We start from the raw sequence: 26,863 nt of genomic DNA, 5'->3' as shown, positions 1-26,863 counted from the left end.
TTTGAGTTAAATAGCTTTAGTTAAAACTGATTCAGAGCCTTATTTCTAGTGTTCCAAACAGACAGGACCGTCTGTCCAAGGGCTGCCTCAATCCTTCCTGGTTTGGAAGGACATGGCCCAGTCTGTGCGTTTGTTCTGAGTAAAAGGCGGTGTGAGCTTTTAACCGTAGAAAAAACCCTTGGTGGTAAGGTTTGAATTACTGTTCAGCATCTAGAGCCCTTGTTGGAGCTGGGGTGATCTCTGGTGAGGTTGTTAGCATGAATGTAGGATCTTTTATTGCTTTTAAAGTTTTCTCTATAATGCTTTCCCCTTGAGAATAAATTTGTTTGCTTAGAAAGAGTGGTGTGGTAACTTATAACACCATTGTCTATCTCAGGAGAAAAGTATAGCAGGTTGGCTTAGGCAGTCTGGCTTACTGGGAAATTCACAGTGTAGGTAGGGAACTGTGGAGCCCCAAAAAACCCCAATCAAGAGGGCGAGAGGTGTACATCTCCACTCAAGAGAGGTGACAGCTGAGGAACTGGAAAACCTAAAAGCAGGTGTCCTTGCTGGGGGGTTACAAGTTCAAGGTTCCTGAATGAGACAGACTCCACTCCCCTTGGAATTTCTCTGGAGTTTAGTCTCAGGGACTTGCCTTAATCACCCGTCCCCCACAGGTTTTAGTTCCAGAAGGAGCTGCAGGAACCCTCCCCCCTGGAGTAGAACAGAGTCATACATAAAGCATTCTTATAACGCAAGTTAATATAATGGTCCCAAAGATACTGCATGGGGTTGCAATATCTGTCACACCAGATCTTCTGAGTGTCTTACCTGTTGGACAATGCCACCTCTAAAACATTATTCTTAAAACTTGAACACATTAGAGTTTTTATTTTCATTATCAAATTACATAGAGTGGAAGGGAATGGAAAGAATATTGTCACTTTAGTCCAAAAGATGATTAAATTATTCATCAAAGCTGCTGAGAGAACTTTCTTCTCTCTAACATTCTCCCCACGGCGTCCTTCACCTCCTTGTTCCTCAGGCTGTAGATCAGGGGGTTCAGCATGGGGATCACCATCGTGTAGAACACAGAGATCACCTGGTCCTGCTCCAGTGAGGAGGTGGAACTGGGTTGTAAGTAGGTAAAGCACGTTGTCCCATAGAATATAGCTACGGCTGTCAGGTGGGAGGTGCAGGTGGAGAAGGCTTTGCGCCTGCCCTCGGAGGAGCGGATCCTCAGTATGGCAGCAGTAACATACAGATACGAGAAGAGGATGATCAATATGGTAGTCAGTTGTATGGAACCAGCAAAGATAGAAAGCAGCATTTCATTGGTGTGAGTGTCGGTGCAGGAGAGCCGCATGAGCGGAAGGACATCACAAAAGTAATGATCGATTACATTGGGCCCACAGAAGGACAGCTGAAAGGTGCAGCTGGTAAACACGGTTGCATTTGCAACCCCAGCCATGTAGGAGCTAGACAAGAGCCAGATGCAGGACCTCTTGGATATGATGAGCCTATAGAGCAGTGGAGTACAGATGGCCACATAACGGTCATAGGCCATCACCGCAAGGAGGAAAGACTCAGTAGTGGCAAAGGCAAGAAAAAAGTACATCTGTGCAGCACATCCAGCATAGGAAATGGCCTTACTCTCCCTTGAGAGGCTCACCAGCACCCTGGGGGCGATGGATGAGGAGTAGCCAAGGTCAACGAGTGACAAGTTGCTGAGCAAGAGATACATGGGGGTGTGAAATCGGGAGTGCGTCCAGATTAGGGCAATCATCCCAAAATTCCCCAGCAAGGTGAGAACATAAACCACCAGAAATATGAGGAAGAGGGCAACCTGCAGTTCTGGATAGTCAGTGAATCCTGCAAGGATGAATTCAGCCACGGTAGTGTCATTTCCCTGGGCCACTGCTTCACATGGGCTTTGAGGAGAGACCTGCACAGAGGGAATTTCTGTAGAAATAAAAAACAGTGTGAGGACCTGGAATTCCGTACGACCAATGACAGCATTTTAGTCCATTTGAGACCCTTGTTTGCTGAAAGTAAGAATATTTTTACCCATGTGTGCTGTCAAGGTTCCTCCCCCACTCTGAACTCTAGGGTACAGATGTGGGGACCTGCATGAAAAACCTCCTAAGCTTATCTTTACCAGCTTAGGTCAAAACTTCCCCAAGGTACAAAATATTCCACCTGTTGTCCTTGGATTGGCCGCTACCACAACCAAACTAATACTGGTTACTGGGGAAGAGCTGTTTGGACGCGTCTTTCCCCCCAAAATACTTCCCAAAACCTTGTACCCCACTTCCTGGACAAGGTTTGGTAAAAAGCCTCACCAATTTGCCTAGGTGACTACAGACCCAGACCCTTGGATCTTAAGAACAATGAACAATCCTCCCAACACTTGTACCCCCCCTTTCCTGGGAAATGTTGGATAAAAAGCCTCACCAATTTGTATAGGTGACCACAGACACAAACCCTTGGATCTGAGAACAATGAAAAAGCATTCAGTTTCTTACAAGAAGACTTTTAATAAAAAAATAGAAGTAAATAGAAATAAAGAAATCCCCCCTGTAAAATCAGGATGGTAGATATCTTACAGGGTAATTAGATTCAAAAACATAGAGAACCCCTCTAGGCAAAACCTTAAGTTACAAAAAAGATACACAGACAGAAATACTTATTCTATTCAGCACAATTCTTTTCTCAGCCATTTAAAGAAATCATAATCTAACACATACCTAGCTAGATTACTTACAAAAAGTTCTAAGACTCCATTCCTGGTCTATCCCCGGCAGAGACCAGCATATAGACAGAAACACAGACCCTTTGTTTCTCTCCCTCCTCCCAGCTTTTGAAAGTATCTTGGAAGTATGGGCTGGATGAATGCACTATAAGGTGGGTAGAAAGCTGGCTAAATTGTCGGGCTCAATGGGTAGTGATCAATGGCTCCATGTCTAGTTGGCAGCCGGTATCAAGTGGAGTGCCCCAAGGGTCGGTCCTGGGGCCGGTTTTGTTCAATATCTTCATAAATGATCTGGAGGATGGTGTGGATTGCACTCTCAGCAAATTAGTGGATGATACTAAACTGGGAGGAGTGGTAGATACGCTGGAGGGGAGGGATAGGATACAGAAGGACCTAGACAAATTGGAGGATTGGGCCAAAAGAAATCTGATGAGGTTCAATAAGGATAAGTGCAGGGTCCTGCACTTAGGACGGAAGAACCCAATGCACAGCTACAGACTAGGGACCGAATGGCTAGGCAGGAGTTCTGCGGAAAAGGATCTAGGGGTGACAGTGGACGAGAAGCTGGATATGAGTCAGCAGCGTGCCCTTGTTGCCAAGAAGGCCAATGGCATTTTGGGATGTATAAGTAGGGGCATAGCGAGCAGATCGAGGGACGTGATCGTTCCCCTCTATTCGACATTGGTGAGGCCTCATCTGGAGTACTGTGTCCAGTTTTGGGCCCCACACTACAAGAAGGATGTGGATAAATTGGAGAGAGTCCAGCGAAGGGCAACAAAAATGATTAGGGGTCTGGAACACATGACTTATGAGGAGAGGCTGAGGGAGCTGGGATTGTTTAGCCTGCAGAAGAGAAGAATGAGGGGGGATTTGATAGCTGCTTTCAACTACCTGAAAGGGGGTTCCAAAGAGGATGGCTCTAGACTGTTCTCAATGGTAGCAGATGACAGAACGAGGAGTAATGGTCTCAAGTTGCAGTGGGGGAGGTTTAGGTTGGATATTAGGAAAAACTTTTTCACTAAGAGGGTGGTGAAACACTGGAATGCGTTACCTAGGGAGGTGGTAGAATCTCCTTCCTTCGAGGTTTTTAAGGTCAGGCTTGACAAAGCCCTGGCTGGGATGATTTAACTGGGAATTGGTCCTGCTTCGAGCAGGGGGTTGGACTAGATGACCTTCAGGGGTCCCTTCCAACCCTGATATTCTATGATTCTATGATTCTATCTTGTCTCGTCTTTGGTCATTTTGGTCAGGTGCCAGCGAGGTTACCTTTAGCTTCTTAACCCTTTACAGGTGAGAGGAGCTTTCCACTGGCCAGGAGGGATTTCATAGAATCATAGAATATCAGGGTTGGAAGGGACCCCAGAAGGTCATCTAGTCCAACCCCCTGCTCAAAGCAGGACCAATTCCCAGTTAAATCATCCCAGCCAGGGCTTTGTCAAGCCTGACCTTAAAAACCTCTAAGGAAGGAGATTCTACCACCTCCCTAGGTAACGCATTCCAGTGTTTCACCACCCTCTTAGTGAAAAAGTTTTTCCTAATATCCAATCTAAACCTCCCCCACTGCAACTTGAGACCATTACTCCTCATTCTGTCATCTGCTACCATTGAGAACAGTCTAGAGCCATCCTCTTTGGAACCCCCTTTCAGGTAGTTGAAAGCAGCTATCAAATCCCCCCTCATTCTTCTCTTCTGCAGGCTAAACAATCCCAGCTCCCTCAGCCTTTCCTCATAACTCATGTGTTCCAGTCCCCTAATCATTTTTGTTGCCCTTCGCTGGACTCTCTCCAATTTATCCACATCCTTCTTGAAGTGTGGGGCCCAAAACTGGACACAGTACTCCAGATGAGGCCTCACCAATGTCGAATAGAGGGGAACGATCACGTCCGCCGATCTGCTCACTATGCCCCTACTTATACATCCCAAAATGCCATTGGCCTTCTTGGCAACAAGGGCACGCTGCTGACTCATATCCAGCTTCTCGTCCACTGTCACCCCTAGGTCCTTTTCCGCAGAACTGCTGCCTAGCCATTCGGTCCCTAGTCTGTAGCTGTGCATTGGGTTCTTCCGTCCTAAGTGCAAGACCCTGCACTTATCCTTATTGAACCTCATCAGATTTCTTTTGGCCCAATCCTCCAATTTGTCTAGGTCCTTCTGTATCCTATCCCTCCCCTCCAGCGTATCTACCACTCCTCCCAGTTTAGTATCATCCGCAAATTTGCTGAGAGTGCAATCCACACCATCCTCCAGATCATTTATGAAGATATTGAACAAAACCGGCCCCAGGACCGACCCTTGGGGCACTCCACTTGATACCGGCTGCCAACTAGACATGGAGCCATTGATCACTACCCATTGAGCCCGACAATCTAGTCAGCTTTCTACCCACCTTATAGTGCATTCATCCAGCCCATACTTCCTTAACTTGCTGACAAGAATACTGTGGGAGACCGTGTCAAAAGCTTTGCTAAAGTCAAGAAACAATACATCCACTGCTTTCCCTTCATCCACAGAACCAGTAATCTCATCATAAAAGGCGATTAGATTAGTCAGGCATGACCTTCCCTTGGTGAATCCATGCTGGCTGTTCCTGATCACTTTCCTCTCATGCAAGTGCTTCAGGATTGATTCTTTGAGGACCTGCTCCATGATTTTTCCAGGGACTGAGGTGAGGCTGACTGGCCTGTAGTTCCCAGGATCCTCCTTCTTCCCTTTTTTAAAGATTGGCACTACATTAGCCTTTTTCCAGTCATCCGGGACTTCCCCGGTTTGCCACGAGTTTTCAAAGATAATGGCCAATGGCTCTGCAATCACAGCCGCCAATTCCTTCAGCACTCTCGGATGCAACTCGTCCGGCCCCATGGACTTGTGCACGTCCAGCTTTTCTAAATAGTCCCTAACCACCTCTATCTCCACAGAGGGCTGGCCATCTCTTCCCCATTTTGTGATGCCCAGCGCAGGAGTCTGGGAGCTGACCTTGTTAGTGAAAACAGAGGCAAAAAAAGCATTGAGTACATTAGCTTTTTCCACATCCTCTGTCACTAGGTTGCCTCCCTCATTCAGTAAGGGGCCCACACATTCCTTGGCTTTCTTCTTGTTGCCAACATACCTGAAGAAACCCTTCTTGTTACTCTTGACATCTCTGGCTATTTCAAAGGGGTTTACCCTTCCCTTTATATTTATGACATGTGCGTATCTCATTCTTTCTCTTTTGATGTGGACAATCCGCAAAGATCAACTATTGGCATAAAACTGTAGCATAGTGCCAACTTGATTGCCAGAGGGTGAAGTTCACTGTTGGCTCAGTTGAAAAACCTTTCCCCCGCACAGCAGAAATCAAGAAAGTTTGCATTAGAGCTGGGTGGTTGGTTTTGGGGTTTTTTTCTTTTGTTTTTTGGTTCAGTGGCTGACCTGAAAAATCCCCAAATAACAGCAACTTGTTCCCTTCTCCCCTAAAATAAATCATTTCGTTGTCAGGTTTTTACCCTCTTCTCCCTTTTTTTTTTCAAGTTAAATCTAACAGATTTTTGGAAACAAAACGTCATTTCAAAACAAAAGCTTGAAACACATTATTTCAAAAATGTCAAAATTGAAATAGTTCACCTTTTTATTTCAGAATAACTCCTTTGGAAGATTATTTCTGTGACCCTTACACTCCCAGTATTGTGTTGCCAGGGCTAACACTGTTGCTTTGGTGTGAATGATCCTTGGGGTCAATTCTGGTGCCTCCTCCTGGAAATCTCATAGGCATTATTAACCTCTACCCAGTGCAGGGCAGTTGCCGAACCTGTAAAGCTCAGACGATGAACTGGGATGTATACACTACCCATTGGGATCTTACAAGGTGGCCTCATAGAAGGGGGTGAAAGGAGAAAGGACTCAGAGTTTGGGCGGACAGTTAATAACTACAGCACAGGAAATGAATCAAAAACATTCTGCTGTTATCTGCAGCACCATCCCTCTCCCCAGACACAGCCCAAACCCAGGCTACAGCCAAGTGACACAAAGATTCACCTGCTGTGTACTGCTGGTGGGTCTGCACCCAGGGCTGCTCCTTAGATTCTGGATGTAGCAGCTTCAGCTGAAGGGGTCGTTGCCTACATAAGTAGCTCTCAGATCAGTTAGGAAGTTTTAGGTCAAAATTGTACCTTCAAACCGACTTTCCAGTGGATCGTGAGATTTTTCTTGCTGCTCGCAATAGGTTTTTACTCTTCCCGCTCCCTCCCGCAGTGCTACACACAGACAAAGCAAACCTACCTGCGTAAGGATGAATCATTTATGTGATGGGTCCAAGAGATTCCCATCTGAAGGAAGGGCAGGAGGCTGATTTATATTCCCTTACAGTCTGTTGGGACCTTAAGTCTCTCCAGGCTCGGACCGTCAGACAGACGAAGGAGCTTCAGTTATCTTCTTGTTGCTGGGGCCAAGTGTATTTGTGGAGAAGTGATTTGTTTAACACCGTGCCAGGCTGTTGTGATGCATGTCGGTAATTGGTCCCAGTGTGTCCCTAGATCGCTGAGACTGAGTGATTCAAAGCACTGGGAATGGAATATGGAGACTTTTCAATGCTAGGTGTTGTGCAGGTTGGGCAGATTGGATGGCTCAAGAGATTGGGAATTATTTAGAGGTTCAGGGCTACATTGTGCTTTGATCACCTGCTCTGTGTATGGGGCAGTGCTTAACTACACCACCCCAGGAGGAGGTCAGGGATTGAATTGTGACTCAGGTGCTGGAGCCAATCGCTACCCTCACCTATGTGGGCTCATTGAGACAGAGGGGAAGAGGCAATGCTCTGCTAACTTTCCACCCACCTGTGTGTCTGCTCTGCAGCCCCCACTTTCCCCATCGTGTCCCCTACGGAGGGTCAAGTCTGTGGGGTCCTGCTCCTCCTTGTGTGTGAATGACCCCCATAAAGCTAGGCCAGGCTCTGGCTCTCAGAATGTATGTCTGTTTTGTTTAAGCATCCAAACTTTTCTGTGCACAGCAAACATCTGGAGTCTATAACACTGGGCTGGCAATGAGCAAAAAGTGGGTGGCAAACATCCACTTTCTCATGAGAGTCCCAGCACCTCTACTCCTGGTCTCAGTTGGACACTGAAAACACTAAGTCCATGTCTACACTGGTAATTGAAAGACAAAACTTTTGTCGTTCACAGGTACTTAACCTCCCCCCACCCCTCAAAAGACAAAAGTTTGCAGTGAGAGGTGCCTGTGTGAACGACCGCGTTGTCGGTGGGAGCGCTCTCCTGTCAACAATGCAAATCTTACTCATTGGGGGTAGAAGTATTTTGTTGGCAAAAGTGCCGACCAACAGTGTTAACACTGCCCAACTTTTAGCAACCCGGCCATGTCACTAAAAGCTGTGTATCATAGACATAGTCTAAGGCATACAAATATATGTGAGTGTTTCAGAATCTTAAACCAACTCATGTCTGAATGTGGGGCTTAAAAAGACGTGGAGTCTATGGGGGGGGGGGGGGGTCGATGGTTTGTTCTGGGTGGGGGGGTTGGAACAAGTTCATTCATATTCATAGGGAATATATATTTAACGTACACACAGAGAGGAACCAAATGTCGGAATGACTTTCATGTTGGATGAAGGAAAACAGAATGAGAAAGAACGAATGTAAGTCCTCAGGTGACAGCACAGTGGGTGTATGTCTTTGTCCTCAGTCACGTGATGCATCACCTCTGCCTTACAAAATAGCCGCTGCCTCTGCGGACAGCAGATTTCTTGATAACGGAATCGTCAGGAGTGGGAGCAAGGGGGAGTTCATTCTCTCACTCTTCCGCAACTGTGCCCAGGCTGCCTACCGGGGTCCCAGCCAGAGCCAGTTATCAATCTATGGTTTCTTGGGTGGGGATATAAATACCTGAACATTAGGAATTTCTGGGATTATCAAAGAAGCTTGAGGGAGTTCATAGCCTAAACCTCCATTGGAATTCAATGGAAGTGGGTTCTTAAGTCTCTTAGCTGAGCACAACTGAGACTAGCAACTCAACTTTCAAGATAACATCTTCCTCGGGGGAGAGGGGGAGGAATTAACCCATCACAGATTTTGCAGAGGGGTTTTGTTGAGGTCTAGCAGGCCTAGTGGTCAGGCTGCTGCCAAACTATCTCTCTGAGTTTTGGGATGGGTTTTCTGGGCAGCCTGGTGGGCCCAGCAGCCAAGTCACAGTTCATAACCTCCCTACTACCCCTAGATCCCTCTGAGGTCTCTGGGGGTGGATGGAGGAGAAGAAAAGGGTAGGGGTATCCAGGCTCTCCCTCTCCACCAGGTCCTGCCCCAGGGCCCAAGGGGGTAGAGGCGAGGGATGGCTCAGTCTCTCTTGACTCCTACTCAAGATCAGCCTCTCCTGAGCTGCTTCCTACATTTCCTGTTTTCCCTTCAGTTTGGGGCATGGCCCCAACCCTATGTTTACATGTCTCAGTAATTCAAAGCCTTAGCTTGGGGCAGGAGCGACTTCCTTCTGCTTCATTGCTAAAGCAGGTTTGTTATAGTTTGCTTGTTGCAAAGCTCAGAGAAACCTATGGGACACAGGACTATTCCCTCATTGATTCTAAAGGGTTGTGGGTTGTTGATTGTCATTATGACATTTGGATGCATTCCAGACCAGGGAGGGTCTGCATCACCCCTGCCCTGCAACTTTGGGTGCCTTGTAATGCCTTGCTGCTGTAGTTCCCACCTGGGCCACTCACAAATAGCCTTTTAGCATGCAAGTCACACCCTGTAGGTCTGTGTACAGATACAGCCTGCTAGCACACTCCAGTCAAACTCTGGCTTCCACCAGCCTTGGTTACCACATTCAGGGTGAGCCCAACATTCTCTAAGTCCTAGATTTCCCCCCACCAAATGTGTATTCTGTACTGCCCTGTCCAACCTTGTCCTGGACAACTCAGATAACAAAGGTCTCTGTCGTCCCTGTAAGGATAAAATATGCAAAAACTTGACATCCTAAATGGAGTTACCCCCACAATTCACAACATTGGATTTATTTTGATAAAAGAACAAAAAAAGTTTATTTGAGTGCAAAGACATAGATTTTCAGTGACGACAAAAAATAAGGTGTTAAACTCAGAAATGGTTACAAGAAAAATAAAGATAAAAGACTTTATCAGCTTATCAAACCAGACTTGGTATAAAGTGGAGGTCTTACCACAAGTTCCCATAATCACTGCTGACCAAGTTTCAGATCAGGATCTGCATCCAAAGTCCATAGGCTGGTCGTCTTCGTCATCTTCATCTTCTTCGACGGAAAAGAGAGAGAGAACTTGGGAGTATTGGTGCCCTCACTTTTATAGTTCAGTCACACTTTGAAATTCTAGCCTTGGGATTCCTATCCTTAGAAACTTATTAGGACTTTAAAGTAATAGTTCTGTAGATTTTGTAGCCTACCATCCATGGAAATAGCTTTTGATATGTGGTTAGCTCTATTCTCTTTTTTCAGATACCTGCAGCCTCTCAATAAGAAGTCTGTAGTAAGTCTTGGACACATTCCTCAAGGAATATATAACTTTCAGGGAGGAGATATGGAGAAGTGTGGCAATGGGCACTAATGCTTGTGATGATACAAGCTTCAATCCCATTCACATACCACCAATGTATTTGCTTTGGACTTTCATTCTCCTGTAATGTTGTCATTGTAATTTATGCCATTACAGTTGTTTCCATGTTAACTGTTGCGACTTCACTTCAGAATATGCACATGGAAGAGGCAAAGAGGGACCAAGAAAAGATTAAATGGAACCACAAAGATCTGCAGTTAGGTCAAAAGGGATAGACCTTTTGGTCAAGCAAGTAATTTTGGTAACAATATTCTCTTCTCTGAAATTTTGACCAGAGAGAGAAATTTCCAAGTCTGTGTGTTTAAGATTTATGTTGCTGTGTAAATCAAGAGTGGAACTCCTTTAATGATGCTGTAATGGTTATCGCTATCAGCTCTAAACACAGCAATCTGTCTTCAAATCTCAGTGAGAACTAAAGGTTTTATCCAATTATTTCATTCAGAGAGAAGGTCAAGGTGTTTTTTTAAATGAATGTCTAATGTAGGGCCCTGGGTCCATATTTACTCACACAAATAACTGGCCTGATTAACAAAATGCTGAGAATCCAGAAGCTAACATAGATTTTTTTTATTATTATTTTTTTAGTCTCCTTGTGCCAGAACCATGTCTTTCTAGGTGTTCTGGTGAACCTCTTAAAACGTTGTCAATAATAATATGCTGTTGCAAGTTGTTTACATGTTCAATCATTGCAGGACTTCACTGAAAGCAGCTTTTTAATTATACTCAAAGACTGTGTATTATTTTTAAAACATTAGGATTTCTAGTGTATTCTAAAGAACCATTGTAACAACTTTCCTAGGGTTGTGGTGAACTCTCTGTCACTGGAAATTTTTCAATAATTTATTTTTTTTTCTAAAAAATATGCTGTAGTTAACATAGGAATTAATTGCTTGGGTTCTATATCTCTGACTAGCTTCCTGTGATAGGTAGGAGGTCAGGACAGATGAGCTCATGGTCCCATCTCCCCTTAAAATGTATGAATAAGTTTCATTGGATTCCATATTGGTTCTTATATGGCCTTGCTCCTCTTAGGATTGAAACACCTCAATAAGTTCATTAAACAACATGACTAACATCTGTCAAATGTGGGGGGTTCTCTCTCTTTCATCATTTAACCATAACTGCTGTTCCAGATCAGATCACTGTTTCTTTTGTCTGAAAGTCACCACCCACAGCTGCTTGAGAGGAAGGTGAAAGGAACAACCTGTTGGTGAATTATGAAATATGATGCTCATAGGAAAAGATTCCACCAAAACTGAGTCAGTAATTGGGTGTCTGGAACATTTTTAACAGTGGGGGTGCTGAAAGCCAGCCCCCTTACCCCTGTCCACCCCACCACTCCCCAGAGCTGGGCTATGAGCAGGGCCGTGTCTCATGGAGTGAGTGACCTGGATGGGGTAAGGGGGCCGAGGTTGGGGCCACAGCTGGTGGTAGATATGGGGCTGGCAGCTAGGACTCCAAGTAATTATAGGCCTGTTAGTTTGACATCTGTAGTATGCAAGGTCTTGGAAAAAATTTTGAAGGAGAAGGTAGTTAAGGACATTGAAGTCAATGGTAAATGGGACAAAATACAACATGGTTTTACAAAAGGTAGATCATGCCAAACCAACCTGATTTCCTTCTTTGAGAGAGTAACAGATTTTTTAGATAAAGGAAACGCAGTGGATCTAATTTATTTAGATTTTAGTAAGGCGTTTGATACTGTGCCACATGGGGAATTATTAGTTAAATTGGATAAGATGGGCATCAATAGGAAAATTGAAAGGTGGATAGGGAATTGGTTAAAGGGGAGACTACAACGGGTCCTACTGAAAGGTGAACTGTCAAGTTGGAGGGAGGTTACCAGTGGAGTTCCTCAAGGATCAGTTTTGGGACCAATCTTATTTAATCTTTTTATTACTGACCTGGGCACAAAAAGTGGGAGTGTGCTAATAAAGTTTGCAGATGATACAAAGCTGGGAGGTATTGCTAATTTAGAGAAGGACAGGGATACCCTACAGGAGGATCTGGATGACCTTGTAAACTGGAGTAATAGAAATAGGATGAAATTTAATAGTGAGAAGTGTAAGGTCATGCATTTAGGGATTAATAACAAGAATTTTAGTTATAAGCTAGGGACGCATCAACTAGAAGTAACGGAGGAGGAAAAGGACCTTGGAGTATTGGTTGATCATAGGTTGACTATGAGCTGCCAATGTGATATGGCTGTGAAAAAAGCTAATGTCGTCTTGGGATGCATCAGGAGAGGTATTTCCAGTAGGGATAAGGAGGTTTTAGTACCGTTATATAAGGCACTGGTGAGACCTCACCTGGAATACTGTGTGCAGTTCTGGTCTCCCATGTTTAAGAAGGATGAATTCAAACTGGAACAGGTACAGAGAAGGGCTACTAGGATGATCCGAGGAATGGAAAACTTGTCTTATGAAAGGAGACTCAGGGAGCTTGGCTTGTTTAGCCTAACTAAAAGAAGGTTGAGGGGAGATATGATTGCTCTCTATAAATATATCAGAGGGATAAATACCAGAGAGGGAGAGGAATTATTTAAACTCAATACCAATGTGGACACAAGAACAAATGGATATAAACTGGCCACTAGGAAATTTAGATTAGAAATTAGACGAAGGTTTCTAACCATCAGAGGAGTGAAGTTTTGGAATAGCCTTCCGAGGGAAGTAGTGGGGGCAAAAGATCTATCTTGCTTTAAGATTAAACTCGATAAGTTTATGGAGGAGATGGTATGATGGGATAACATGGTTTTGGTAATTAAATATTCATGGTAAATAGGCCCAATGGCCTGTGATGGGTTTTTAGATGGGGTAAGATCCAAGTTACCCGGGAAAGAATTTTCTGTAGTATCTGGCTGATGAATCTTGCCCATATGCTCAGGGTTTAGCTGATCGCCATATTTGGGGTCGGGAAGGAATTTTCCTCCAGGGCAGATTGGAAGGCCCTGGAGGTTTTTCGCCTTCCTCTGTAGCATGGGGCACGGGTCACTTGCTGGAGGATTCTCTGCTCCTTGAGGTCTTCAAACTACAATTTGAGGACTTCAATAGCACAGATATAGGTGTGAGGTCTTTTTTAGGAGTGGTGGGTGAAATTCTGTGGCCTGCATTGTGCAGGAGGTCAGACTAGATGATCATAATGGTCCCTTCTGACCTAAATATCTATGAATCTATGACTCCAAGGTGGGGCGGTATCAGGGACCTGGGGCACAAGCCCGGAAGTGGAGCCCCAGGCATGGGGACAGCAGTGGAGTCCTTGGTGCAGGTAGGTCCCTGGGTGTGGGGGTGGAAGCCTGGATCTTGAGCACTGTGCCGGCAGCCAGGACCCTGGGTGCAGAGTGGCATCCGGGATGCTGGGTGTGGGGCAGCAGCTGGGACCCCTCAAAAACATGCGGGCATTGCAGCACCCCCTGCACCTCTAGTTCCCATGCCTGTGGGTGTTTATACACTAAATAATAATTAACTTTTATACAAAGAGAAAAGAAAATTTACTTAAAATTTAAATAGGTGTGTTTTCAATAATCTTACAAGCAGTATTATTAAAACATAACCAAGGCAGAAGTAGCAGAAAGATAGCAGCTTGAAGCTCTGAATTCAGAGGGAAACATTTGGACTTTCCCTAAAGAACTGAAATGAATAGACACAGATTTCCTGAAAATCCCTGGCAAATACTTACATTCCACCCCTCTTCCCCCATGACATTGTAGAGCTATCCCCATTCACATTTTTCATTTCACTCCAAATGTCACTTTTCTGCCCCATGGTCAATCTCATTGGGCTTTGTCATAAATATAAAGGGAAGGGTAAACACCTTTAAAATCCCTCCTGGCCATAGGAAAAACCCTTTCACCTGTAAAGGGTTAAGAAACTAGGATAACCTGGCTGGCACCCGACCAAAATGACCAAGGAGGAGACAAGATACTTTCAAAAGCTGGGGGGTGGGGGAGGGAACAAAGGCTCTCTCTGTCTGTGTGATGCTTTTGCAGGAATCAGAACAGGAATGGGGTCTTAGAACTTAGTAAGTAATCTAGCTAGATATGCGTTAGATTCTGATTTCTTTAAATGGCTGAGAAAATAAGCTGTGCTGAATTGAATGGATATTCCTGTTTTTGTGTCTTTTTGTAACTTAAGGTTTTGCCTAGAGGAATTCTCTATGTTTTGAATCTAATTACCCTGTAAGGTATTTACCATCCTGATTTTACTGAGGTGATTCTTTTACTTTTTCTTCTATTAAAATTCTTTTAAGAACCTGATTGTTTTTTCATTGTTCTGAAGATCCAAGGGTTTGGGTCTGTGTTCACCAATGCAAATTTGTGAGGATTTTTATCAAGCCTTCCCCAGGAAAGGGGGTGTAGGGTTTGGGGAGGATTTTTTGGGGAAAGATGTTTCCAAGCTGGCTCTTTCCCAGTTATATATCTGTTAGACGCTTGGTGGTGACAGCAATAAAGTCCAAGAGAAAAAGGAAAATAGTTTGTACCTTGGGGAACTTTTAACCTAAGCTGGTAAAAATAAGCTTAGGAGGTTTTCATGCAGGTCCCCACATCTGTACCCTAGAGTTCAGAATGGGGAAGGAACCTTGACAGGTACACAGAAGGATAACTGTACAGTCAGGAGAGTCTGAACCATGGAATGCACAAAGTCCCCCACCCATGAAGCCACCACCAGCTGCACACCTCCTTGTTCATAATGGCCATATAATGGAGGGGTTTGCAGATTGCAATGTAACGATCAAACGCCATCACTGTGAGGAGGAAACTGAACAGCGGTGCTATGCAGCCAGCAAAGGAGATGGTTCTCCTCTCAACAAGCAAATCTGCAATCAGCTTTAGGGCTGTGACCGAGGGATAGCAGATGTCTACGAAGGACAGGAAGCTCAGGAAGAAATACACAGGGAAGTTCAGACACTCACTGCACTTTATGGTGACAATGATGAGCAGATCTCCCAGTGTGATAAGTATATAGAAAAGTAAAAACAGCACAAAACACACTTGCTGTAACTTCTGATCCTGGGAGAATCCCAACAGAATGAATTCAGACACATTGTTTGTATTCTCCATGTATTCGGGATAGGAGATGACTTTAAGGTGCTGAATAAAATCACCTGTCAAGACACAGATTAAGGCATATCATCAATAAAAAAGTCAATGTTGATTACTCTCACAGTGAATATTGAGCTGTATTAACCAAATAAATAGATTTTGACCAAAAGTAAACCAATATCAATATTCCACTCAAAGAACACTAGAAGTTGATGGCCAACTCAATATGAAAAGCTAAGATATATGAACATGTATTGCAGTTTATTTCTATTGTATTGTTATATATGCTCACTAAGCCTAATGTTCAACTGTGTTCTTTTAAACAGGAAGAATAGCCTTCTCACGTTGTCTCTTGGGCTTATAAATGCCCATTTTATGTACTTAATTGTTGACTTGAAGACCCAAATATGGGACTGAGATGTTCCACTGAGGAGGCCATGTTTGAAAATTGGTGCATGAATATTTTCACTGGAAATCTCTGGAAATCTCTGTTATAGTCATGAATATGATTCGTATATTAAAGCTTTAAAGGGGAATAAGATAAATGTACATTAGAAAATTGCTTTTTAGTATTTTTCCTCTGGTAACTCAAGCAGAAGTTCAGTTTATTATCATCAGAATTCAGACACTGTTAGCACACATTGCTCCAGACCTCTATTGTTCATTTCTGAAGAGCTAAATGATAAAAACACAACACATGTTTGTTTTCTCATCAGTCATGATCCAGGATTATCTTCTTGAGTGTAACAATCAGAAAATATTGATTTCTCTTGCCACGGACATCAGGATTTAGTTTCTCATGGGAACATACCATATTGATTGAGGAAACTGCACATCTGTCAATATTCACTTCAAGGAACTATAAACCAGTGTTTCCTAAGCCTTAAATATGGAAAGCATTCATACTAAAAGAGAATGACAACAGAGGAAACCTTTTCTCTAAAATGCCTACTGAATATTGTTAGTTTGCAGAATTATCATCTTTCTACACATCACATTTTTTTTCATTTCACTCTCAAAGTCACTTTTCTGCTCCATAATTTGAAAAGGTGGTGTGAAATTTTCATACAAAAGTTGTTAGCGAAGTGCACGTTGTGAGGCATTGCTCCATGTGCTCATTCTGAAATTCTCCCTGAAAAGAGGTGAGGGTGACTTTCAGGACCAGTGGCTGAAAGTCTTAACATTTTTAAAAATACTTCAAGAATATTTCAAAAAATGTAAGAAACAAAAACAGCCAGGAAAAATGAAAACTTTCAGTGAGCTTTTTGTGAAAATTTCCACACACAACTTCCCTCCATTTTTTCAAACAACTATGGAGCTGGTTGTATTGTCCCAGATTTGAGGGGGTGGGGTGTACCCCAGATTTTGATCAAGCTAATTGCAACCATATTGTCTGCATTCAGCCACTGTGAATTAATAAAATAGAACATCACATAGTTAAGAGTTAATTTGAACAAGCAGGGCTTCTGGAGGCAAAGTCAAATGTTCACTACACGTTTGCAGTTTCTGCTAATCGGAATGGGAGGAGGGTAGAAAAGAGTCAACAAATTGAGACTGAAAGAAAATAAGTGGATGAGGACTTTGCATTTTGGCGCTTTTAATATAGACGCTTATTATGACTAAGATTATTAGGAATGTTTGTTGATAAGTAATTTATTGAAGTTAGGAGAGGTAATGACCCAGTAGGGGTCACTATGAGCTATGCGTTTGGTAAACGTTAGTTATAAAAAGACTAGATAAAAAAGTGTACTTTACAGCAACTTTCTGAAGCTGTCCTGGGAGATCGTTTTTCTGACCCCATACTCCCTGGCAGGGAAGTGACTGGCCATCACGGACCTGCTGCCAATTTCTCAATACCATCTCAGATTCTACGTATTTATTTTGCATGTTCTAAACCTATTGCTTATGTCTGTGTGTGCTTAAATCTAATACATCGAGTTTGAGATAAGAGCAAGCTTACTTGTATTAATCTTTCATCAGACAGAATTGCTGTGTTCCCATTGATTTATTCCTGACATTGCCTGGGGTGAAACAGTTAAGTTACCACTGCTTTGGGTTCTGAAAACCCTGGGTAACCATTGAAATGTCATGCATTTTTAATTTAAATAAATAAAATAATTTGTTGGGGGAAAATAACAATTGTCTTCTGGCACAGTTCAGGGCAACTGCCCCTGTATTCCCCCTCTGCGGTCCAGAAAGTGTCCCGACTCTTAGATTTATGGCTCCCCACCTGTCACCTCTCTCGGATGTGGACAAGGTGTCCCTCCCCTTTCTGACCAAAATTTTCCAGGCTGTAAAATTCCCTGCCTATACTGTGAATTCCCCAGCAAGTGAGATTCCATGAGCCACCCTGCTTTACTTTTCTCCTCAGAGATAGAAAACAGTATAATTGTCATAGTTATCACACAGATCTTTCTAAGCAAGCATATTTATCCTTAAGGTAAAAGTGTTACACAGAAAACAAATTAAAACAGTAAAAGAATCTACACACCCACTAAAAAGCTTTCCAGAGATCACTGCCCACCCTCTCAACTCCAATAAGGGCTTTGGCAGGTGACAGTCCTTCCAACCCTTCCCTAAGTGCTGGGGGCCCTCCCCTTGGACAGAAGTTCTGTGCATTTGCTGGATCAGAAAGGCGGCCCTGAGTCAGTTTAAACTCAGGTTATTGATCCAAAAGCCCTTTCTTTGTCTGTTGATCTCTGAAGAATCTGAGAGAATTTGTCTAATTACCTCCCAATGGAGCACTGTGGTCCCCTCTGCCATGCAATTCCATATATTCACTGGCCTACAACGTTACATAAACTTATTACAGTAAGCTCTCCCCAAAAATATGGCAAGAAATTGCCCTACCTGTCAGACATTCCCCTTGCTCTGTTTTTATATTTTTAACAGTTTGTGGTCTGTGATATGCAGGAAACTAGACTATCTGATAGTTGCCTTCCGGCCTTAAACTCTACAAATTAGTTATTTATTATTATAATTATTTTATTTTATTATTTTATTATTTGAAAAACATATAGTAAAATACCCCAGAGAGTTTGCAATTAGATCCATGTGATTTGGCTCCTGCTCCAATATACAGCCTTCATTCTTACTGTTCTTATTTGTATTAATGTGGGCACCTAGGAGCCCACCAGCACCCCATTGTGCTAGGTGCTGTACACATAGACACAACAGAGAGACAGTCCTGGCCTTAAAGAGTTTGCAGTCTAAGACAGGAGTCCGCAGATGTTAGACAGGTGGGGCAGTACGAGAAAACAGAGACACAACACTGGGCAGTTGTCTCAATAAAACAGTGGCCTAATCATTGTCAAGTTTCTGGAGACAGTGAGAGCAAACGTGAGTTTTCAGGAGGGACTGGAAGGAGGATAATGAGAAAGCTTTGTGACTATTTCTAGGGAGCTCCTCCCAAGTGTGAGGGGCATGGGAGGAAAGCACAATGGTTCTTGTCTGAAAATTTAACAAGTGGGTGATGAAGGCTTTGCTTACTGACCAATCTGAGGTGAATGGTGACCTTTCAATAGTGAATGGTGTTAGGGTCATCTGGGATAGGTTGTGAAGGGTCCTGAAAATGAAGACAAGCATAGAGAAAGGGGAGCTGGTAAAGGGATATCATGGTCAAACCAATGGGCTAGAAAAATTATCTTTGCAGTAGCAATCTGAATAGATATGAGCAAGGTAAGACTGCATTTGTCTGTCACATGGATAGACTCAAGCCTGAGCAATTTTAAGGGGTGGAACTGGCAGTATGAGTGAGAAAATTCCTATGTGAGTTCTGAAATGGTTCAAAGAGACATCACTTCTGGGAAAAGCCATTTTTTTTAGGGTGAGATATTCAGAAGTGCCTAAGGGAGTGACCAGTACAAGTTCCAGGGAAAGTATTATCTGCATTTTACATAGTGAGGAAGTGAGGCAAAGACGGTGAGTGCTCAAAAAAAAGTACTTTAACTTTGAGTGCCCATATTTAAACACCTGGGCTGACATCAAAAGTGCCTGAGTGACATTTTCATCAATTTTCAGTGGGGCTGTAGCTCTCAAGAGTCTAAAACCAGCGTCCTGTGTGGATACAAAATTTGTAACAGCATCCGATCCGCAAAAATGATCCATGGATATAAAGCGAATATCCACAGGTTTTCAGGGCTCCAGATTCAAAGTTTGTGTCTGCATCTGGTCCATGATCCACATAAATTGTCCACAGATATAAAACGGATATCTGCGGATTTGCAGGGCTCTAATTAAAGGGACCAGTTTTGAATCTATTTTCCAATATATATCACATTTTGCACCTTCTGAGGTGAGTGACCCCATGAGCATCTGATCAGGATTCGGGGGATGGGAGGGGAGGAATGGGCTAGTTCTCTTTGAAACAAAGAAAAGGGGAAGAAAGAAAACACCCAGAAGTTTGAGCAATAATTGGAAACAACACATCTTTGTGTAGTTATCGCTAGGGGACGTGAAGGTTTTAATGATCCCATCTGTGTCTGCCCTGAACTGAAGAACTCTGGGGCTCTCCAAGGAGTCCATCCCAAATGCCACTGAAACAAGTCTATAAACCAGACCTCCACACACAATCTGCTTTGCAGTCAAGAGTAACAGACGTCTCCCTCCTGCAGGTAGGTTTAATTGCTCTGGTTCTGAGGGAAGTGGAATAAATATTCTCTTTTGGTGCTGGCAATTCTGAATTAATTCTGATTCAGAGCCAAATCTCATGGAGATCAGATTTATTGACTCCAGAGGTCCTGACTTTTCTAAGAAGGTGCATCCTCAGGTGGTGTCAGTTGCCTAGCTCCACTAAAGCCAATTTTCCATGTACACATGCTGATGATCTGGCTCATTAGAGCAGAGCAGTAGCTCTTTTGTAGAAAAGGTTGAGACTCACTTATCATTGGCTCTAAAATCCACAGCCTTACTCAGACTGTCTTGAAAATGGCTCATCCTCGTGGAGGTCTAGGGTAGGGTTAATGGACTAAATGTGGAGTCATGCATGCAAGGGAGAGCCCGTTGAAAAGTCCCAGGATATCAGAATTATACAGTTCACATCACGTTGTTTTGTGAATGCCCTGGGCATGCTGGGGCTCTGATTCTCCCCAGACTGTTCTCACCTTCTCGGGGTTGATCCCAGCTAGTGTCTGGCACCCACTGACCCTCTGAGGAAAGGAACATTTCAAAAGTTATTCAAGGTAAACTTTCATGTGCAGGGGGAGGGCTCAAAGCCAGAGGGTTTGCAGGCAGCCTGGCCTCAGAACAACAAGGTGGTTCAAGATGGCTGGATCCCAGTGCCCTCCTTGCTCTGTGATTTTTGAATCCTGGCTTTGGCAGATTTCCACACATGTGTATTGTGTATGTATGACAAGGAGGAAGGTGGAGAGGAGAGCTGAATTGCATCTGTTTGTGCATGTGGTGGGAGGGAAAGCTTGGAGCAGCCAGGTCTTTTGTGAGATGGTCACAGCAATGGATGTGGTGGAGGGTTGGGCATTGGAGAAGTGGTAGAATAATGTGTGTGTGTGTGGGGGGATATCCACTGTCCAAACACTAGGGCTTCGAAAACCCAGTTCGATGCCTCAAGCCCTGAAGAAGAACTGACTTTTGAACAATGGAGGGTTGTTATTTTCCTGTGATCCCTTAATGTATAAGAGATCGTCCTTGTCATAAATATAAAGGAAAGAGTAAACCCCTTTAAAATCCCTCCTGGCCAGAGGAAAAATCCTCTCACCTGTAAAGGGTTAAGAAGCTAAAGGTAACCTTGCTGGCACCTGACCAAAAGGACCAATGAGGAGACAAGATACTTTCAAAAGCTGGGAGGAGGGAGAACAACAAAGGGGCTGTGTCTGTGTGATGCTTTTGCCAGAGACAGAACAGGAATGGAGTCTTAGAACTTAGTAAGTAATCTAGCTAGATATGCGTTAGATTATGATTTCTTCAAATGGCTGAGGAAATAAGCTGTGCTGAATAGAATGAATATTCCTGTCTGTGTGTCTTTTTTGTAACTTAAGGTTTTGCCAAGAGGGATTCTCTATGTTTTGAATCTTATTACCCTGCAAGGTATTTACCATCCTGATTTTACAGAGGTGATTCTTTTTACTGTTTCTTCTATTAAAATGTTTCTTTTCAAGAACTGAATGCTTTTTTTATTTTTCTAGGATCCAAGGGTTTGGGTCTGTGGTCACCTATGCAAATTGGCAAATTTACCAAACCTTCCCCAGGAAGTGGGGTGCAAGGGTTGGGAAGATTTTTTGGGGAAAGACGTTTCCAAACAACATTTTCCCAATAAACCCAGATAAACATTTGGTGGTGGCAGTGGAAGTCCAAGGGCAAAGGGTAAAATAGTTTGTACCTTGGGGAAGTTTTAAGCTAAGCTGGTAAAAGTAAGCTTGGGGGGTTTTCATGCAGGTCCCCACATCTGTACCCTAGAGTTCAGAGTGGGGAAGGAACCTTGACAGTCCTCAAAGGGACCTTTTCTCTCTGGGAGCTCAGAGACGCTGACAGAGCAGAACCATAAGTGGCATAACTGGTGGGATGGGAAGTCGAGCCACCTGTGCCCTTCCCCACACATAACCCCCCCCCCACCACCACCACCATTGCCCCACAATTATTCCCCAGGACAGTTTCATTAGGTGGAGGGAGGGGGCACTTCTTCCCTCTACTTTTCCTGGGTCAAGGGAAGGAACCCCAAACTTCCCCCTTCTCCACACTGCAGTGGGGAAGGGGTAGGCTCACCCTTCCCTTGGTGCTTCTGCTTCCAGGGGAAGGGGGAGGTCAGAACAGAACTGGGAAGCGTGGGGAAGAAAGGAGGGCATCAGAGCTCAACAGTGGGAAGTCTAGCAGGAGTTTCTACTCTCCCTCCCCCCAGAAAAGCCTCCTCACAGCCAAGCTCTCTAATTGTGTCCCCTCTTCAAACAATTGCCTCCACTGACCCCGTGTTAATCCTTGCGCTGGTCCTGCATCCTCGACCTGGAGGAGGCCACGTGATTGGAGGACTGGTCTGCTCTGTACAGACAGAGAAACAGGAGACAAGGAGATGATGTAAAGATAGTGAAGGGACTGACATTCAGCTCCTGCTTTCAGTGGCCATGGGAATCCTTGCCAAAGGGGCAGTGGCTGAGGAGAGCTGGGCAGTGGAACATGAGGATGCCAAAATTATTGGACCAGAGAGTGCGAGTGGTTCGGGCACACACCTCATGGGCAGGAGACCCGGGTCCATTCCCCCTGCGCCAATTGCTCTTTCTTAATCCACAGTGGAACAGCTTCAACAGGAGAGACACGATATGCCAGAGGCCAGAGGTTAGAGCGCTCTCCTGAGAGGTGGGAGATACCTGTTTAAATCCTTTCTTCCCTCTCTTTCAGGGAAGGGGAATGGAACCTGGGTCTCCACATCCCAGGCGAGTTCTCTAACCACTGGGCCAAAAGTTATCATGGGGGCAGGAGTACCACACCTGCCTCCTTCTGCCATTTTGTGTAGAATGAGGCCGGTGTCCAATTCATTCCCTCAAGAAACTGCTACGAAGCCAGGAGAGGGGTACCTGTGTGTGGGTTGCTAGTAGAGAGAGTCACGTAAATCCAGGTGGAAGGGAGGTGCCGATCTGTGAGGAAGGGGCAGTGTTTCGCAAATCAGTGGGTCCCACTGGCAAGCTTAGGGGACTTCCGACCTGGCATCCTGTGGGCTGTTGTGGAATGCATTTTAAGGTGCCTATCTGTCCCCATTCATTGTACAGGGAGACTGGAAGCTCCTTCACTGGAGATTTTCAAAAGGAGGCTAGAGAGCCATCTGCCTTGGATAGTTTGGGCACAACAAATCCTGCCTCTTGGCAGGGGGTGAGACTGGATAACCCTTGCAGTCCCTTCGACCGCTACGGTTCTATGATTCTACAGGGAGGTACCTAACTCGGCTTTCTGGATTGCACTGCTGTGCTTGTTTTTGTTTAGGCACCTAAACGTGAGGTGCCAGGATACTCGGAGCTGCAATGCCTGAGTCCTTTCATGGATTCTAGCCTTTGAGACTTAAACACTGCGGGCCAGACGATCATCCCCATGGACATGCCGAATAGCATCAGAACCCACCATTGCTCCCATTGAAGTGAATAGCACCACCGCCTGGCTGGGGTAAGTTTGCTGCTCACATGAGGAAAGGTATTGGATCTGGTGCTCTGAGTGAAGGAACTTTTCTTTTTCTTCAGAAAGGCAGGGCTGTAAAACTCAGCTTGTGATAAACACGGCCATGCAGTTTTAAGAGCTGAGTCACTGCAGTAATGTGAGGAGTGGAACTGGAGAAAGAGGGTCAGTTTTCTGGAGGGACCTAGTTTATTGTGAGATCAGGAGCTCAGGAGTGCGAACAGGGGTCAGGCTACTTGTGCACAAATGCTAGAGGCTCTGCATAGAACACTGGGTAGCCCCAGGCTGCTGAATAAAGTTCTCTTTCCTGCAACTCCCTGCCTGCCCATATCCCTTATTGCTAATGAAACAACTAGCCTGGCTCCATAACAGACAGTGCATAAGCACCCATGCCTCATATACGTTCACACCCCAAGTAGTACTTTGCCCTGCAAAAAGTCTCATTGCCCAGTGGTCTCACTAATTGATGTGGGTGATTGTATCAGAATCTGACCATGGAAATGACATTGTGCAGGTGGGTGGGTTGTTAGCCGCAAAGATTGATCTCAAGATCATGAGCCACCGCTCCCTGAGCTAGAAAACCTAGCTTGAAGCCAGTGCTGGACTCCGAACACTACATGTAGTCCAGACAGTGGAGGGAAACAGAGATCTTCATGGTGGGTGTGAGGCTTCTGGAATCCTGAGATGGATCCACTGCCTAGAATTTATGCTTTGTTGAAAATAACAGAGTTTGAGGTGTTTGCATTCAGCCCTCATTTGTCTCCTTTTTTAGTGTAGGCCTCACTTTCTCACCTGCAGTGGAGAGTGCATCTGGGATAAATGACGGAGAGGAATCACACTGCAGTGAGTGAGTTTGTCTTGTTGGGATTCACACAAGACCCAAAGCTGCAGGTCATCCTCCTTGTGATGTTTCTGTTGATCTACCTGCTGATCCTAGTGGGGAACCTCACCTTGGTCACCTTAATCAGGACTGACTACCAGCTTCACAACCCCATGTACTTTTTCATCAGCAACCTGGCCCTCTTAGATGTTGGTTACACCACCATTATCACTTCCAGCATACTGATTACTTTAGTATCAGCAAGAAAAGTCATTTTGTTCCCTTTGTGTGCTCTGCAATTCTTCTTCTTATGCATCGCATTGTCCTGTGAATGTTACCTCTTGGGTGTCATGGCATACGATCGCTTCATGGCCATTTGCAACCCATTGCGCTACACTGTCATCATGTCCAAGCGGTTTTGCATGCTGCTGGTGCTGGGGTCATACCTAGTGGGCTGTGCGAATGCAATTGTTCAAACTATGTTTATATTCCGTTTGTCCTTCTGCGACTCAAATGTCATCAACCATTTCTTCTGTGATGTACCCCCGATCCTGAAACTGTCCTGCTCTGACACCCACATCACAAACATTGTTCATTTCACCTGTACTGCTGTGGTGGTAATACCTACTATCTTGATCATCCTTATCTCCTACATATACATTGTGGTTGCCATTCTAAGGATCAACTCTGCCAAGGGCCAACTCAAAGCTTTCTCCACCTGCGCCTCCCACCTGACGGCCATCACTATCTTCTACGGAACAGGCTCTTTCATGTATTTACAGCCCAGTTCAAAGTACCCCATAGATCAGGACAAAATCATTTCTTTGTTTTATACCCTTGTGATCCCCATGTTGAACCCCCTGATCTACAGCCTGAGGAACAAGGAAGTGAAAGAGGCCTTTATGAGGATGTTACACAGTAAGATTTATTCTCTGTGAATTTAAATGTTGGGAATGGGTTTTTTAATGGTAAACAGGAGTGAAAGTGGGGAGTGAGTTCTTTACATCATTATCTTGTTTTTTGTGAATTACCAACCTTGTTCGTCTTGCACCAAAAAAACCCTAAGGGACAGGTTTTCCAAGGAGATCTGCACCAAACAGCTATGATTTGGCAACTCATCAAGTAGCCAGCTTCTCAGAGCTGCTCAACTCCCAGTTAGGAACCATTTTGTGCTAAGGCCACGTTGCCATCCTCAAGGGAAGGGCAGGCTGGTCCCGTGGTTCAGGCACTGGCTGAGGACATAGAAAACCTGGGTTCAATTTCTGGGTCCACAATGGACTTCCTGTGTGACCTTGGGCAAGTCACTTAGCCTCTCTGTGCATCTGTTCTCCATCCTTACAACGGGGATGGGGGCACTGCCCGGTCTCCCAGAGTGCTGAGAGGGGAGAAACGTTAAGGAAAAAGACAGTAAAGTGCTCAGAGAGCTACTGATGTAAGCAATAGGCATTACTTTTATTATTATTTATTGATTTATTAAGTGTTTTAAAAGCATGAGCTGGGTCCTCTAATAATGAGAGTGGCTGAAAAATCATTTATATTTCATAATAATAATGAGGTGTGTGTGCTCATTATTTGCCTTGTAGTTTTTGAATATTTGAGTTATTCGAACTAGTGAATATTTGGGTGAACTCCGGTCATGTTTGGAAGATTTCATAACAGGGTCTTTCCTAGCGTTACGGGCATGTGCCAGTGAGCCACTTAGGGGCATTTCATCACTGCCTTATACAGTACTAGTCCACTTATTTTGTACAACCTTCTACTTACTCACCAACAGCCCTTTCTGTTTCATGGATGTCCACATATAATTTACATCTGATAGTTGGCTGATTGTCGATGCTAAAAGTTTTGTATGGGTTTGTTCTTCTCAGGTTTCTAAGGATCACCTGACAATTTGGTCCCATACATACATCCGTGACAGAAATGACAAACACAGGCATGGTGTTGAGACTATCGCATTAACTTTTAAAATGTTATCTGTATGTCGGTGAGCAAAAACTCAGGAAACATGACAACATCATAGATTGTCATATTAAGAGGTGCCCAGAAAATATTCATAGCCCTTTGTATTCAATAAGTGTTATATGTATTTGTGTGTTCTGGTTTCGCTGGGTGGGTGTGATGTGTTGGATCACAGAAACCCCCCCGGGAGCTGCCAACTGATGTGCCAAGACTCCTTCTGCCCCTGCTTCCTTGCCCTTCCCAGGTTAGGACTCCAGAGCCCTACCTGGTTTGAGCCAGATCCGCTAGCCTGCTGCAAACCCAGACCCAGTCTGAACCATGTCCCCTAACAGCTGTAGGCTTACTTGGAAGCAGCTTAGGAAGTGTTCCTGTCTTTAGCACTCAGATGCTCAACTCCCAATGGGGTCCAAATCCTAAATAAATCTGTTTTCCCTGTATGAAGCTTATACAAGGTAAACTCATAGATTGTTCGCCCTCTCTAGCACTGATAGAGAGAGATGCACAGCTGTTTTCACCCCTCCCACAGATACTAATACGTACTCCAGGTTAATTAATGAGTAAAAAGTGATTTTAAGTACAGAAAGTAGGATTTAAGTGGTTCCAAGTAGTAACAGACAGAACAAAGTGAATTCCCAAGTA

General features: G+C 44.3%; 2 protein-coding genes across 2 annotated transcripts; one reads left to right on the top strand and one right to left on the bottom strand.

Moving 5' to 3' along the window:
* Window positions 1-952: 952 nt before the first annotated feature.
* On the bottom strand, window positions 953-15,354 carry LOC140912601 (olfactory receptor 5J3-like). The gene is made up of 2 exons (XM_073347254.1): window positions 14,971-15,354; window positions 953-1,924 (listed from the first exon to the last, which is right to left on the bottom strand). Exons 1-2 carry the CDS (start codon window positions 15,352-15,354, stop codon window positions 953-955), a joined length of 1,356 nt encoding a protein of 451 aa, XP_073203355.1.
* Window positions 15,355-24,264: 8,910 nt separating this feature from the next.
* Window positions 24,265-25,203, top strand: LOC140912595 (olfactory receptor 5AR1-like). The gene has a single exon (XM_073347244.1). The coding sequence runs from the start codon at window positions 24,265-24,267 to the stop codon at window positions 25,201-25,203; it is 939 nt and encodes a 312-aa protein (XP_073203345.1).
* Window positions 25,204-26,863: the final 1,660 nt, after the last annotated feature.

Source organism: Lepidochelys kempii, chromosome 6 (assembly GCF_965140265.1).
Source record: "Lepidochelys kempii isolate rLepKem1 chromosome 6, rLepKem1.hap2, whole genome shotgun sequence".
Classification (NCBI taxonomy): Eukaryota; Metazoa; Chordata; order Testudines; family Cheloniidae; genus Lepidochelys; species Lepidochelys kempii.
This window is presented reverse-complemented; position numbering and strand designations above follow the sequence as displayed.